Source organism: Aspergillus oryzae, chromosome 6 (genome assembly GCF_000184455.2).
Source record: "Aspergillus oryzae RIB40 DNA, chromosome 6".
Classification (NCBI taxonomy): domain Eukaryota; kingdom Fungi; phylum Ascomycota; class Eurotiomycetes; order Eurotiales; family Aspergillaceae; genus Aspergillus; species Aspergillus oryzae.
Genome location: NC_036440.1, coordinates 1,221,456 through 1,236,077, shown reverse-complemented (window position 1 = coordinate 1,236,077; position 14,622 = coordinate 1,221,456). Strand labels below are relative to the sequence as shown.

At 48.6% G+C, this 14,622-nt stretch overlaps 6 protein-coding genes across 6 annotated transcripts; 4 read left to right on the top strand and 2 right to left on the bottom strand.

The window, feature by feature from the left end:
• Nucleotides 1-414: 414 nt before the first annotated feature.
• Nucleotides 415-1,848, bottom strand: AO090020000233 (uncharacterized protein; the record flags this gene model as incomplete). The annotated part of the gene is made up of 1 exon (XM_001824531.1): nt 415-1,848. The coding sequence occupies one exon, from the start codon at nt 1,846-1,848 to the stop codon at nt 415-417; it is 1,434 nt and encodes a 477-aa protein (XP_001824583.1).
• Nucleotides 1,849-4,215: 2,367 nt separating this feature from the next.
• Nucleotides 4,216-6,493, top strand: AO090020000234 (bifunctional molybdopterin adenylyltransferase MobB/molybdopterin molybdotransferase MoeA family protein; the record flags this gene model as incomplete). The annotated part of the gene is made up of 4 exons (XM_001824532.1): nt 4,216-4,485; nt 4,544-4,584; nt 4,637-4,674; nt 4,731-6,493. 4 exons carry the CDS (start codon nt 4,216-4,218, stop codon nt 6,491-6,493), a joined length of 2,112 nt encoding a protein of 703 aa, XP_001824584.1.
• Nucleotides 6,494-7,221: 728 nt separating this feature from the next.
• Nucleotides 7,222-7,673, top strand: AO090020000235 (MoaD/ThiS family protein; the record flags this gene model as incomplete). The annotated part of the gene is made up of 3 exons (XM_023238100.1): nt 7,222-7,524; nt 7,594-7,617; nt 7,671-7,673. The coding sequence occupies 3 exons, from the start codon at nt 7,222-7,224 to the stop codon at nt 7,671-7,673; spliced, it is 330 nt and encodes a 109-aa protein (XP_023092752.1).
• A 645-nt stretch (nt 7,674-8,318) lies between these two features.
• AO090020000236 (uncharacterized protein) lies at nt 8,319-9,914 on the top strand (the record flags this gene model as incomplete). The annotated part of the gene is made up of 3 exons (XM_001824534.1): nt 8,319-8,510; nt 8,566-8,937; nt 8,994-9,914. 3 exons carry the CDS (start codon nt 8,319-8,321, stop codon nt 9,912-9,914), a joined length of 1,485 nt encoding a protein of 494 aa, XP_001824586.1.
• A 356-nt stretch (nt 9,915-10,270) lies between these two features.
• Nucleotides 10,271-12,029, bottom strand: AO090020000237 (cytochrome P450; the record flags this gene model as incomplete). Its single annotated transcript, XM_023238099.1, has 5 exons — nt 10,271-10,399; nt 10,452-10,458; nt 10,504-11,000; nt 11,039-11,743; nt 11,811-12,029. The coding sequence occupies 5 exons, from the start codon at nt 12,027-12,029 to the stop codon at nt 10,271-10,273; spliced, it is 1,557 nt and encodes a 518-aa protein (XP_023092753.1).
• A 678-nt stretch (nt 12,030-12,707) lies between these two features.
• Nucleotides 12,708-14,461, top strand: AO090020000238 (cytochrome P450; the record flags this gene model as incomplete). Its single annotated transcript, XM_001824536.1, has 4 exons — nt 12,708-12,932; nt 12,993-13,712; nt 13,781-14,247; nt 14,299-14,461. 4 exons carry the CDS (start codon nt 12,708-12,710, stop codon nt 14,459-14,461), a joined length of 1,575 nt encoding a protein of 524 aa, XP_001824588.1.
• Nucleotides 14,462-14,622: the final 161 nt, after the last annotated feature.

Here is a 14,622-nt window from a genome sequence, read left to right as displayed (position 1 = left end):
AAGAAGATACCGCTCGATTACAGAGATTTCCGGACTAAACCAAAACCATAGGCGGTATTTCTTTGCCACTTCTGGTCTCAATGTATCTGTTGAAGCATGTTGCCGCTCGACCAAACTACCATTAACATTGGGTCGTGCCTCAAACCGCATAATCTGGCCAGCATGTCCTAAGCCGACAAATATGAGGATTATCCGGTCAAAACTCGAAGAAAATACTAGGCACTAGTCACAACGTCAAGACACCACTTCTGCTAATAAATATGACATAAATAACGGATGATACATCACTTCATCGACTTCATAACATATCTCTCATAAATACATCCAGTGCCATTTTCTGCATACCCTCACCCAAAATTCATAAAAGATAGCTTATCTCCCTACAAAGCCCATAATCTGCCATGACTAACCTAATTAACTATGCTCAACAAACTTAGTCTCAGTAGCATCAGAAGCGATACTCCCCGCAGCAGCCTTTCTCCTCTTGGCAATGGTAAAGCCACCGAACAAGAAGAACGCCGCCTCCAAGCCCAGAATAACCGCAAGGGTAACCATGGCACCAATAACACCAGCAACGGGTCTAGAGACCTCATTGCTCTTCTTTTCTGTCGATTCAGCACCAGCAGAGTCCGAGGAGGGATTAGCACACTTCCCATCCGTGTTACCGCATGCGCTGCACCATTCCGCCGTAGACATGACGGCAATGTTCTTAGTCTGCTTTTCGAATTCAGTCCAGGAGATAGTAGTGCTCGATTGCCCGTAGAGAGGAAACTCAGTTGGTTCATCAGCGCCAGTGATGGTACCGTTGTGGAAGACAAATCGGACGGAGATATCAGCTGGGTCGGGGAATCCGCTTGGGGAGTCGGTGATCAACTCCCACGCCATTGAAGAGGCGTAGTCAGGGATACCGGTGAAGTCAGAGTTGGCCTTGGGAAGCTGCGCAAGGCCGAAGTAGGAGAGGAAGGTTCCGTAGGAACCAAATTGGATGTTCAGCTTGGTCTTTCCCTGGGTGCTGATTGTCTCGCTTAGTGCATCGAGCATCTCGCCGGCCAGCTGGGCACCAGCAATGGCGCGGACTGTCTCTGTCGAGTTGTAGGCTAGGTTGTACTGCTCGATGTTGGCTAGGGCTAACAGCTGTTCGAACTGTGCGTCTGTCTGCATGTTCTCGGTGCTGGAGTTGTGGATTCTCGCGACATTGAGGTAGTCGAAGATGGCATAGGCGTTCTTGAAGCTTATGTCGGAGTCGGAGAATTCACCCTTTAGAACGGGCGTGAGTGATGTGTAGAAGTCTTGAGTAGATGCGAGAAGGTCCTTGTACAGTGATGAGCTGTAATAGCTGTTGCTGCTGACCTTGGCCTTCTGGCATTTGGTGGTGTCCTGAAGCCATGTGTTGTCCTCACTGTTTGTTCCGGTGGTGGTGAGCGACAGTGGGACCAGCTGGTATCCATTCAATGGTGCATCGACTGTTGTCCCGTTCGCCAATTTCTGGCTTGCAGTTGCTCCGACAGGGGGATAAACACCCTGCAGAAAGCCGGTTGCTGAGTTCTGCAGCACGGCATCAGATGGTGCAGCTGCACTGAGTTGTTTTAGGTTGACAACATCCGTGCTGATGCCTTCAATTTGAAGGGAAGAGTTTGAATCAATGTAACGGTTGTGGTAGTAGCTACCGGTCATGAAAACCTCACTATATCCCAAGTCCGTAAGCTGGGTGTTGCCCAGTATCTTAGGGGTACGATCGCCGTGACGGGCAAATATGTATGCACCCAGAACTCTCTCCGCAGATGCTAAGTGAGCCTGGGGCATGGCCAGCATGGCCAGCATGAGGTAGTCTCGCGATGAAGTCCGCATTTTGCAGGAAGAATGTCAAGCCTGAAAGCAATTGATCATTAACTCGTTCTCTAAATCCTGGGAAAAGGGTGTCAATTATATATTTCACAGGGTTACTTCATGAGTGACACGCTACTTTTACTACGAAGACCCTGCAGTCGTACCCCGCACCTATACGGGCATATTAACGACCTCGTCCGTGGAGCAATATGTCACTAACCACATGGTCGAAGACTATTTTCCGCTTGCACACCAGTAGCAGTTCTAGACGTATACCTGGTGCATAACAGAAATTATTGCCAAGCCTAGACGCCTTGGCATGTCTCTAGAGAAGGAAGCAGGCGGCGCCTCTCCGGCCACCCGCTCTCTTCCGGGCAATTGGTGAACTCAATGCAGAACTTGGAGGAGAGGTCTAGTATCCCACTTACCGTGGGTTGAACCTTGCAAGAAAGCTTAAATCGATATGACTGGTTCGAATGACCGTCTGGCTGTTTTTGGCAATTCTAACTGACCAATAATTCTCGTTTGCATTACACCAAACATCATTGACTATCTAATTGACTTGGCGCCGGTGTGATATGGTTTGATGTGCTAGTGTAAGGCGCATTGGACCCTTGTACCCAGGTAAAGAGCTAGTAGATGGACTAGTCACAGGGTACGAAGGCTTTGGCCTTATATCAAGGGTCCAGATGCAGTGCGGCCCTCATTGAACTTGTTGGTGCCCATGCATAATGACGTCGAGGGCAATTTTGCCACTAGGATGATCGGATACCTGTATATTCACGAAGTGGACATTCCTTGGGCTTAATCGGCTTAGTGAAGAGGAATCAATATCCTGCACTACTGCACCTTGGCTCATAGTGATCTCAAGGTCGAGCAGGTAATCCGCTGTCCTACAATGGCATTCTTGCGTTGAAAATGTAAACAGAAATACGGACCAACGCACATTCCATTCGATGACAGCTGAGTTTATACTCTAATCTTAAATAGCACCCATCCATAAACAATAATCATTGACGTAAAACTAAATTGCCCTCCCCATCCCAATCCCTATTTGCCCTCCATTCCCCGTCCTCCGGTTTGCTACCAATAAACTCCTCCCGTTTCCAGATCTCCGCTTTTGCCTTGCACTCGTCCAGAATCTCCTCGCCGGCTCTCCAAGCCGCACGCCTATGCCCCGAGCTGACAGCAATTAAGATCGATGCCTCTCCGACAGCCACCGTACCCAGTCGATGTGAAATGCTCACTGCGATAAGTCCGTGTTTTTCTTTGCTCTGTCGTGCAATCTGCGTCAGAGTCCTTAATGCCAATGGTGGATAGGATGTATAGCTGAGTTGAGCGACTGGGCGACCGTCAAATGTGTTTCGAGTTGTCCCTAAGAAGAACACATTTGCACCGGCTGCGGGGGAATTGGTGTAGGATAATGCTGTATCTGCACTGAGGGGATCGTATGTCAATTCGATATGGATTTTCTCGTCGGGTAGGGTGACGGTGCGTGGAAATGTAGACCGGTCAAGGTGTGCGGGGGTCGAGTCTTTGGTTTCGGTATGTATCGACGTGTTTGAAACTCTACTTGTTTCTGTTGAGATGGTCATTTTGAGGAAGTGTTGTTGAATATGCTGGAGATATATATCCAAGTGTAGTAGTCCGCGATGCTATGCTTGTGGTCTTACAACCTGTTGCACACCCCTTTGAAGTTTTGTAAAGCTATCTATCTCTCACATAGAGCCAGAATTCAGTAAGATAAACCGCCCATGACAGTGGATCTATTAGCAAAGCTGAAGAGGGGCAATTGTTCGAGATCGTATCTGCAAAGTAGGGTTCAAACTACAAAAGCAGCGGGGCATCAAGACCCCGCGCTAGGCCGTTTGGGGAACAACTAATCAACCAATTACGGAGGATGATATTCAATCAAACTAAACTGTCACTGCGACGAAATATCTGCACACTAATGCACTTGGAGATGATCGCTTTTTGTATTTCTTGTTCAGGCATCGGAGATTTCACGGTGAAAGGTCGTCTAGAACCCGGAATATGCTGTCAAATTGGACGTTGATGAGGTTACATTTCAGGCTCGCTCGTTGATCTACCGTTTCATAGGTATATGCCCTCGAGGAAGTAAACAGAGTCATGGTTATGGACGCACGATGACAGAACAAATATGGGTAGCAGTGGGTCATAATAGACGTTGAACTCTCCACTACATTAGGATGAAGCAGGCGTTGTAATTATAGAACAGGAAGCATGGGCTGACAAAACAATGTGTAGCCTGTACGATCTGAGATATTCTCCTTGGAATTTAATATAGGAGTACTGATTTCTCGTAATCTTCCTGCGTCATTATCTGATTTATTTAGACGCGACTTTCATATACCTTCGTTATCAACCATGGCAGATCCAACATTACAGCCCGCAATACTAATCGTATCAGACACTGCTTCGGAAGATCCGTCCACAGACAAGGTTGTCGATGCCCTAACACCACTCTTACTAACCACAGACCAAAGTCCCTGGAAGACACCATTTTCCAACATCGTTCCCGATAATGTACTCGATATACAAAGGAGCATATGTGACTGGACAGACGGGCAAGATGCCGTTAATCTCGTGCTCCTCAGTGGTGGCACAGGGTTCACTAGTCGGGACAACACACCTGAGGTTTGTAGAATCACTGGTGATGCTGTCAATCCCCCTGATCTGATACTCTGTTACGCAGGCGGTGACCCCTCTCCTCCATCGTCATGCTCCTGGACTTGTGTATGTGTTCTCGGGATTCATTTGACGACTGTCGCTGATTCATAGAAACAAGGCATGGCATGTTGGCTGCCTCGTTAAAAGCCACGCCATGTAAGAATAAGATTAATCACTTCTCCTATGAGAACTAGGACTAACATTGAGCACAGTCGCGATGATGTCTCGACCTGTCGCAGGAGTCCGAAATGGGACAGTGATAGTCACTCTTCCTGGGTCGCCAAAAGGGGCAAAAGAAAACCTAGACGCTATTGTGAAACTTCTTCCTCACGCATGCATCCAGGCAGCCGGCGCAAACTCCAGACTTCTTCACGCTGGCGGCATGCAGACACTTGAAGCAGAAGCCGGTGTCTCTTCGGGTAATAACCTAGAGAGCAGGGCCGAGAATTCTCATGCCCATCAGCCACAACTTGGGCATAGTGATTGTGGGCACTCCCATCATCGCGGAAATAATACAACAAAGTCGAATGACACGAGTGAGGGGCCGAGCCGCCGGAATCGTCTATCACCGTACCCAATGCTGTCTGTCGATGAAGCTCTCTGGCGCATTAGTCACCATACCCCTGACCCTGTTGTAGTTGAGGCCCCAGTAACACCTGCCTTAGTTGGATCAGTGATTGCTGAGGATGTCTACGCTGCAGAGGCTGTGCCAGCTTATCGAGCTAGTACTGTAGATGGATATGCAGTAATCGCCCCTGACTCGACTTCAGAAAATATGACTTCTACGACGGGGACTAAGGGCATTTTCCCCGTTGCCTCAGTTGCGCACGCTAATTCCAGTGATTTTGCTCCTCCGTTGGAAAGAGGCACCATTTCGCGTATTACTACGGGTGCACCGCTGCCTCCAAACGCAAACGCGGTGGTTATGGTTGAAGACACTCTTCTGCACTCCTCCACACCAGATGGGACCGAAGAAGCCACGGTGGAAATTCTGGCGGATGATATCAAACCAAACGAGAACGTACGGCAGCCAGGTAGCGACATTGAGCTGGGCTCGATGATCCTTCGAAAGGGCGATATTGTCACACCTGTTGGCGGTGAAATTGGGCTTCTCGCAGCAACTGGCACACACACGGTCAAAATTTATAGGAAGCCTTGCATTGGCGTCATGAGCACTGGGGACGAACTAGTCCCATACGATGATCCGCAAAGACTTCATGGTGGCCAAATCCGTGATTCTAATCGGATTTCCCTGCTATCATGTCTATCGTCTTGGGGGTTTCCAATTGTTGACTTGGGAATCGCTCCTGATACCCCTGCCGGAGAACTCGAGGAGCGGCTACGTGACGCGGTCCATAGGGAAGAGAATAGTGTCGACGTGATTATCACGACAGGCGGGGTCTCGATGGGCGAACTAGACCTCCTCAAGCCAACCATCGAACGGTCACTCGGTGGCACGGTGCATTTCGGTCGTGTCTCCATGAAACCCGGGAAACCAACTACCTTTGCCAGCATCCCCGTCAAGCGGTCCCCTGTTCAAACGGACGATGCACCGAGAACATGGGGAAAGAAACTCATTTTCTCACTACCTGGAAACCCAGCCTCGGCCTTGGTCAGCTTGCACTTGTTTGTGCTACCCTGTCTGCACAAGCTCATGGGTATGGGTCAAGGAAGGCTCTCTCCAGGATCCGGGCCAGTGCCAGGGCTTCCTGTCGTGACTGTCACTCTGATGCATCAGTTGCCGTTGAACCGCGAGCGTACGGAATATCATTGCGCTATTGTTAGGGCATCCCAAGCAGATGGACTACTGTATGCTTGTAGCACGGGGGTGAGCGTTACGGGACAGCGGAGCTCAAGGGTTGGAAATCTGGCGTATGCGAATGCTCTTTTGGTATTGAAACCTGGACATGGATACATTGAGAAGGGTACGCTGGTAGAAGCCTTGATTATGGGCCCTATACGGTCAGGGGTATAATGATGGTTAGACTTAGAGTGCAGTATTACTGCGCCGTGAGCACCATGGCTGTCCTATTCATTCATTGCGTTTGTGCCCTGATGAGTCTATATTAAAGTGGTATATTATGCCTGGCGTTCTATCAAGATGAAGCCAAGCTCTGGAGGATTGGCTCGGGTCAACCTAAATCGCAGCCACGAACTTGGCAAAATCAAAGAAGTCCAGATGCCAGGCAGTCAAGCAACCAATACAATTATTTGTATATATGATGAGTAGAGAGAATAATCCTCCTACAATTATTCGCTCACAGCACCGAGCTTGTAGTATCATGCCATCTGAAAACTTCAACCAGGTTGATACGACGCAGCAATGATTCGCTCCATAGTATTGCCGAAGACGGAAAAGACGCCAAATTAGAACGACTCCACTCGGGACTCAGTTAGCAGTCTTAGCTTCTTCCTTAGGGTCTGTGCTCTACACACTAAAGCCATCTTCCTCGGAGCTGCAATCACAGTCCGTGGAGATAAAACCAGGTGATTTGCTAATTGGGGTTGACAGGATTACCCAGTGGTTGAGTAACGGATTTGCACGTTTCTGCCAACCGAGATAAAATTATTGTTGATCCCACGCAGCTTTGGTAACGATATCACCCCACGACAGAGATTTTTATTCAGCTAACTAGTCTAGGGGTAAAACTGTGATCTACGACATAGGATATAAATATCCGCGAAGAAATAAATTCTCCTACCATGGCTCAAGCTCCGACCGGGACTTTCCAGGTGCATTACTTCGCCAGTGCATCGAGCTATACGAACCGACAATCAGAGTCTCTGCCTGCACCACTGCCGTTGGCTAAATTGTTTGACGTCTTGGAGTCCAAGTATCCTGGGATCGAAGCAAAGGTTTTGACGAGTTGTGGGGTTAGTGTTAATGTGGAATACGTGGATGTGGAGGAGGAGAAACTGAAACTCCGCGATATGGAAGCTCAAGATGGGCAAAGAAGCGACTTGGTGATTATCAAGGAGGGTGATGAAGTGGCTATCATTCCCCCTGTTAGTTCGGGGTAATTGGGCTGGTTTACTGTAGATATAACAAAAATGAGATTGTTCCTGGGACGGCAGGATTACATCCTTGGATCATATTGTGTACGTCTGCAACATTACTGATATGTATAAACCCGAGCATTATGGTTATCAAGTAATACTCAATCGGCCCTTATATACTGAATCTAGAACAATGTTTGCCACGAATGCCCTGTGGCATGTATGCAAGAGAGCAAAAGCCGTCCCAGTTTTCGGCCCGATCGCTGACTCCACCGGCTGGTTAACTGTAGGCCATCTATTTATCTAGCTGGGTGATTGGCAGTGGGCTTAGCGGGATGGCCCGTCAGGTTTTCTTTCTTTCTTTCTTTCTTTTTTTTTTTTTGGGTTTCGCTTTCTCTATTGTAACAAGGACGAGGTGTTGCACGTTCCACACCCTTTCTACCAACTGAGTTTGTATACGGCTTCCGCTACACCCGCAAGAAAAATAATCTCACAGCGAGAGCACTCATGTAGCGAAAAAAACTCGAACCGTTACAACATGCACTCGCCAGCCAAGGAAGAGCTTAACCGCCACCATGGCTGTGGGCCTGCCTCGTTATAAGATTGCTTGATTGCACGGCTTCTTATCGTCGGTGGGGTTCGTAGCCCTAGTCCGGAGACCGCCCGAGACCTAACATTTAGTAGTTGCAGGTCGGAAATGATTTAAATCTCGATCAGCGTCGTGCTCACTGACCGGTTTTTAAAATCTCCTGGACAGCAGTGAGCTCGGGTCAAGGTGTGTGGGAGTTCGGTCATAATTCAACATGACCTACGATCCAGAGAATGCAATGGGAGAAGCTAGGGCCGATGCGCCCGTGGAGGCAGAAAAGGAGCATGAAGCAACGCAGACCACCGTTAAAGAAAGCACACTAGGTTATGATAATTCTTCCGACCCAAGCAGGAGGGATTCCTATCGCCCCACGAAATTACAAAGTAATTTGACTATTGTTAGCTGTGTGAGTCCCCCTGGCTTAGGGAGATGCATGGAGTGATAACTGATAAGTCGTCCAGTACATTGCCAATTTCAGCGATGGATTCCAGAACAGTCTTGCCAATCCTACCAATGTGATCTTCAAAAAGCTACTAGGGACGGACGGATATCCCTCGGAGATGCAGACACGGATTAGCAATTCGCTCCTAATCGGTGCTATTCTCGGTGTGCTCGCACTGGGATACACATCAGATATGTTTTCACGACGAGCTGGGCTACTATTCACCTCTGGGCTCGTAGCGATCGGGACTCTGATGTCTACACTTGCGCTGCAAGTACACCCGACGTACAACATGCTCTGGTATTTTGTGATAGTGCGAGGTATCGCCGGTTTCGGTGTTGGAGGCGAGTATCCTCCTAGTGCAGCAGCAGGAATCGAGGAATCAGACGATGTAAGGAAGATACCAGCCATATCCACTCATAGAACTGAGAAACTAACATTGAGTAGTTTAAAAGAAAATACCGTGGACCACTATTTGTCTCCTTCACCACACTGATGGCCACCTCAGCTGCGCCCATTCAGATGATCGTGTATCTTATCTGTCTCATCGCCAGCAATGACAACCTCCCAGTCACTTTCCACGCCATATACTCGATTGCCACGATCCTGCCCGTAATAATCATGGTCCTACGTTTCTTCATGACCGACTCAACACTATTCCACTACTCGAACTTCAAACGCCAGAAACGACCTCTCAAATTCTACCTACTCTTACTGAAACGCTATAGATGGCGTCTCTTCACCACATCCCTCGCATTCTTCCTGTACGACTTCATCAACTTCCCCAACAGCATCATGTCCAGCACGATCATCAACTCCCTAGTCAAGGACCACAACATCCGCACCACCGCAATCTGGCAAGTCATCCTCGGCGCCCTCCCAGTGCCAGGCGTGATCGTAGGCGCCTGGCTAACCAACGCAATCGGCCGCCGATACACCGGTATCCTAGGATTCGCCGGCTACATGGTCCTCGGGTTCGTAATCGGCGGTACATTCCCCCATCTATCGAAGAACATGCCCGCATTCGTGGTCCTGTACGGCCTGCTACAAGCCCTAGGTCACATGGGACCCGGTGCGACCATCGGATTGATTTCAACGGAGTCGTTTCCCACTGCTATGCGTGGTATGGGGTATAGTATTGCTACGGCGTTCGGGAGGACTGGTGCTGCGGTGGGAACGCAGTGTTTTACGCCGTTGCAGGAAAGGGCAGGGAAACAGTCCACTTTCTATCTGGCAGGTGGAATTGCTATTCTGGGGATGATTGTGTATTGGTTTTTGCCTGAGAGTAGTGAGTTGAATTTGGAGGAGGAGGATAGGGACTTGAGTGTGTTTTTGGCTGAGAATGGCTTTCCTATGGAGAAAGCTTAACGGGCTTTATGCCAGTGTGGGAGATTGGTTGTAATATTAGGGCTTTGTGCTGGATATAGTCCGCTGTCTACTGGGACGGTGATCCGCTATGTGAGATACGCTTCACTTAGATAATGAGTAAGAGTATACCTGATAGATATAAAAGAGAGTATGTTTACGATACACCTTCAGCTAATCAAGACATCTTCGCTGTTCAACTTTATAGAAGTCAACCTAAACTGTCACTAGAAAGTAGAAACATGGCCAACTTCCAACTAACACATGAGATCCAAGACAATATCTAGTAGATCAAACCAAGGCTATACCTGCAACACTTCTAACAAAACCCCCAGCCAGTCCCCAACCACACACAGCCACTACTCCCTCCGCCGCACCCGAATCTTAACATCCAACTGAGGAATAATAGTCTGACCAACGACAGAATTCACCGGCCTCTTCTCCAACGGCTCAATATCATAATTCACAAGTATATACCCAATAATAAGCTTCATAGCATGAGCCGCAAATCACCGACCAGGACTACATAAGTCAGCCAACCATTGTCCTTCTTCAAACTGACTCCCAGTTTAATAGAATAGATATGACTCACCAAGAATGCCTCCCATGCCCAAAAGCCAAGAACTTCTCACTCGTCACAGGCACCAACATAGCCTTTGCTTCTTTAGTTTCAGTATCCTCCGAAAGAAACCGAAACGGCCGATACTCATCCGGATCCTCATAGGTCCGCTCATCACGATGAACACCAACAGCAGCCACAGCGAGCCAGGTGCCACGAGGAAGGAACTGTCCGTCAGGAAGTGTGATGCCTCCTTTGTGGACGACTCGTCGCGAAAGCATACGGTCGGATAATGGACTGAGTCGGAGACTTTCGCGAATGGTGCTTTCCATGTAGGGCATTGATTGGGAGATGGGTTGGGTTTTGTCCCTGTTTGTGAATGCGGCTTCGGCTTCTTGACGTAGGGCGTTGTAGTATTTGCGGTCTGGGTCGGAACTGAGGAGGTCGAGGAAGAAGTTATCTGTCATTGCTATGAGGACGTCGACGGGGAGGAAGACCTTGGAGGATCTAGTTAGTCTGACGTTTATGTTCTTGTGAGAAAAGGATTTGCATGGAGATATGCACTTACGATGAGGGTAAGCCGAACTATCAGCGAGCTGATGTGTACTTTCCGTGTCGGATTCTGGCTTATGGCCAGATCAACCATCCATGTGACCATATCTGCTGGAGGAGTCTCTTTCTTCGTTCTGAGGCACTGTATGCGTTCTTTGAATGTCGGATAGAGGTAAATAATAAGACGCACCCAGTAATAATAGATCGGGAAACCGGCAACAATGCCAACAACAGGTTTAAGCGGCCACGGAACTAATTGAGACACGAAAAGCATCATGGCCCCAGTGACACGCGTAAAGATCTTGACATAGTAAACAAATGTCCGATTCCTAGAAAGTGAGACTCCAAAGAAGAGCCGCAGACATATCCCGAATATAATGCTGTCCAACGCTACAGTCAGATTGACCTCTTTCCATGCATTGTCGCCAGGAGCGCCGAGCACTTCATTCGTTGTATGTCTCAGTTCATCCAGAAATGCGTCTTCTGTATTTGGAATATTGCGAGTAAGGTCAGTCCGGATAGCTCTGATCAGTTCGAGATGGTCGTAGTTGTCGAATGCTGGAGCGAGGAATGGAAGGGCATGGACATCTTCGTTGGCCTTTTCGTGGGACAGGACGTTTTCGGGTTGACTCAGTAGCCATGGGATTTGCTCTGGTGGTAGCAGGACTTGGGGATAGAAGCTCGGGTTGCATATTGCGAATGGCTCTGCTTTTTTGGAGAACTAGAATCGTACAGAAGAAAGGTACGTTAGCATATGTGTTCTAAAACTGCTAGGCACGTGTACAAACCGCTTTATAGCCATTTTCGCTGGATCTGGATCCACTGTATTCCTTGAGGGATAACCTAAGAGCAGAAAGAGGTCCACTAGGAATTGATGGCCACCATCGCATAGATGACGGTAACCTGAGATAGCCAAACCAAGGACATAGCAGAACGAAAATCAGTAGACCAAGAGAGACGACAAGAATCTGCGCCGTTGTGCTGGCTGCCATATCTGCGATCTGCATTCTGACCGTAGACGGATGGAATTTCTAAGCTCGATATTGCGTTTTTGCTACTCGGGTTAATGTACACAGAAATGGGCCTACGGCAGATACCCTCCTCGACGAAAGGATCTAACAACCTTAGGACAGTCTATCTTCAGAATATGTCGCTATTGAACGCCTAAGGTTGAAGTAAGCTGACAGCTTGAACGGAACCACTTAACAACTAGATTCTAAATGTGGCGCTCCGGGATACAAAACCAAACTCAAGCACAATCATATGCTATTCATTACTATGGTAAAAGCGAGACCCTGTGGTCTCCCTTGCATCGGGGCTTGGCCAGAAACTGTCAATACGAACCTGCAGTGTAATGATAGGCGTCCAATGACGACAGATCTTGAGTGATGCACTGATACATAGTTCGAACCAATGCTATACGTCTGTCTAGGTGAAGGCAAGTAAGGGAAGGTGAATGGGTAAGTGAGTGATGGGTGAAGAGAAAGGATGTGCGTATGACTGATGTCAATTTGGGAAAGCGGCTACATTCCATCAGGCCTCCGGAGAACCTGCACTCGCAGCAATTCAATAGTACTGTGAAGTATTACACCCGTGGTATTTAACGAGATGGACTAGGGTATTAAAGCGGCTCAATGTCATACAATAGACAAGGAACCCATGTCCGTCCTAGCATAGCATCCACCATGATTGGCGAGCAGTATACCAGCATTATTACGGGTTTTAAATCGGCCTTAGCAGTTAGCTGCATCGCTGTGTCCCTTTTCCTACTATCCCCGTGGATCGCTTACGCTAGATTGCCATCGTCCATAAAATCACCTATCAAAGCAAAAGGGCCGTTGTCAGCTCTTCGAGCATGCTTGAATGAGATCAGCGCCGGAGCGAAAACATCGACAAGGGGATACGAATTGGTGCGTCTATCTAACTATTTCATACCTGCTAAAGCTTATGCTAACGTTTCGAGTGTACAGTATTCCAAGAAGGGTCAGTCCTTTGCAATGCTAAACATCAACTTTCGGCCTCAAGTGATCCTACCTCCAGAGCATGTCCGCTGGCTAGTTACCCAACCAGAAGATATCCTCTCTCATGCCAAGGCCAGTGACGATGCTGACGCGCTGGGGTATATCTGGCCACTGTTTGATGCATCAGCTCTGCACTCATTCTCTAAAGTTCTCCAAATTGATCTCACTCGAAACGTCACACAGACAGAGAAAGATGTCTTGGAAGAGGTGCAGCACATCATGGATGAGCTTGTCGGTCAGACCGAATCTTGGAAGGAGGTGAATATGGTTCAGGCTTTTGAAAGGATCATGTACCAGGCGACGCAGCGCGTTTATGTGGGACTTCCTCTGTGTCGAGACTCCACATATATGGGATACGTGAAAGGATACGCTCGCTCCTTGGGCACTGCCATGGTATTCGCAGCTCAGCTTACACCTTGGCCGCTCAGGCAGGTTACAGCCCTGCTCGCGGGATTGCCGGTTTACTACTATGTCCTTCGGGTCCGATCTTACCTTTCTCCTCTATTCAAGGAACGGATGGAGCGGCTGAAAGAGAAGGGGGGGACCCAGGATGATAATCTGGAAGGGGAACCAAGGAACCTGATTACCTGGATGTCAAATGGCGTGCTTTCCGGGGTCGGGCCCAAGTCGATCAGCCCCAGCGAAATGGTAACATGGCTTGGAATTCTAGTAAGTGGTTCAACCTGTCACTCTAGTCCACATTGGTGTGTTCCAAGATCTTAACTGATTGCGCACAGGCCCTCCTACCAACAGATAATCTCTGGACGACATGCACAAACGTGCTTCTTGACCTGCTTAGCTCCGAGTCCGAGCACGCCTATCTCCATACCATCCGCGAGGAAGCAAGGACGGTATTCGCTTCAAGCAAAGAGTCCGGCAAGCCCGTATCACATGGACTGCATCACATCGACAGCGCGATTCGGGAAAGTCTGCGGATGAATTCGTTATCCCCGAGATCCCTCCATCGCCAGGTTGTACGACGTGGAGGCGTTGTGCTACCTGACGGACAGAAGGTCCCTACAGGGACTTGGCTGTGTGTTTTGTCCGGCAACATCCAGAGAGACGAGGACTACTATGAGGATGCGCAGACGTACAAGCCATTTCGTTTCGTTCCTAAGCTGACTGAAGCTGGAGGCGACAAAGCACCCCTGTTACCTCTGACAAATGAGAAGTATCTTACTTTCGGTTATGGTCGACATGCCTGGTAAGAAATTAAATTGATTATTATATTGTGGCCATGCTAACCATGTCTCAGCCCTGGCCGATGGTTTTCGTTCCAGGTTATGAAGATCGTTATTGCTTACATCCTCGCGAACTACGACATCCAGCCTCTGGAGAAACGCCCGGACAATATCGTTTTTGCAGATCTCAACATACCCCACTTATCCCACATCATTCGGATCAAGAGGATGACATGAATATGGTTTTGCTGTTGCATAGGTGGGCATGAGCGCGGTGGTTGCACAAACAAGCAAGGGGGCAACAGACGAGTTCCTACTTCTGCAACCCAGCTTTCGCATTTGTACTGCTGTGCCTAGATTCCGATAGGCCGTCGAAGATCGTAATACCAGGGTTTCTC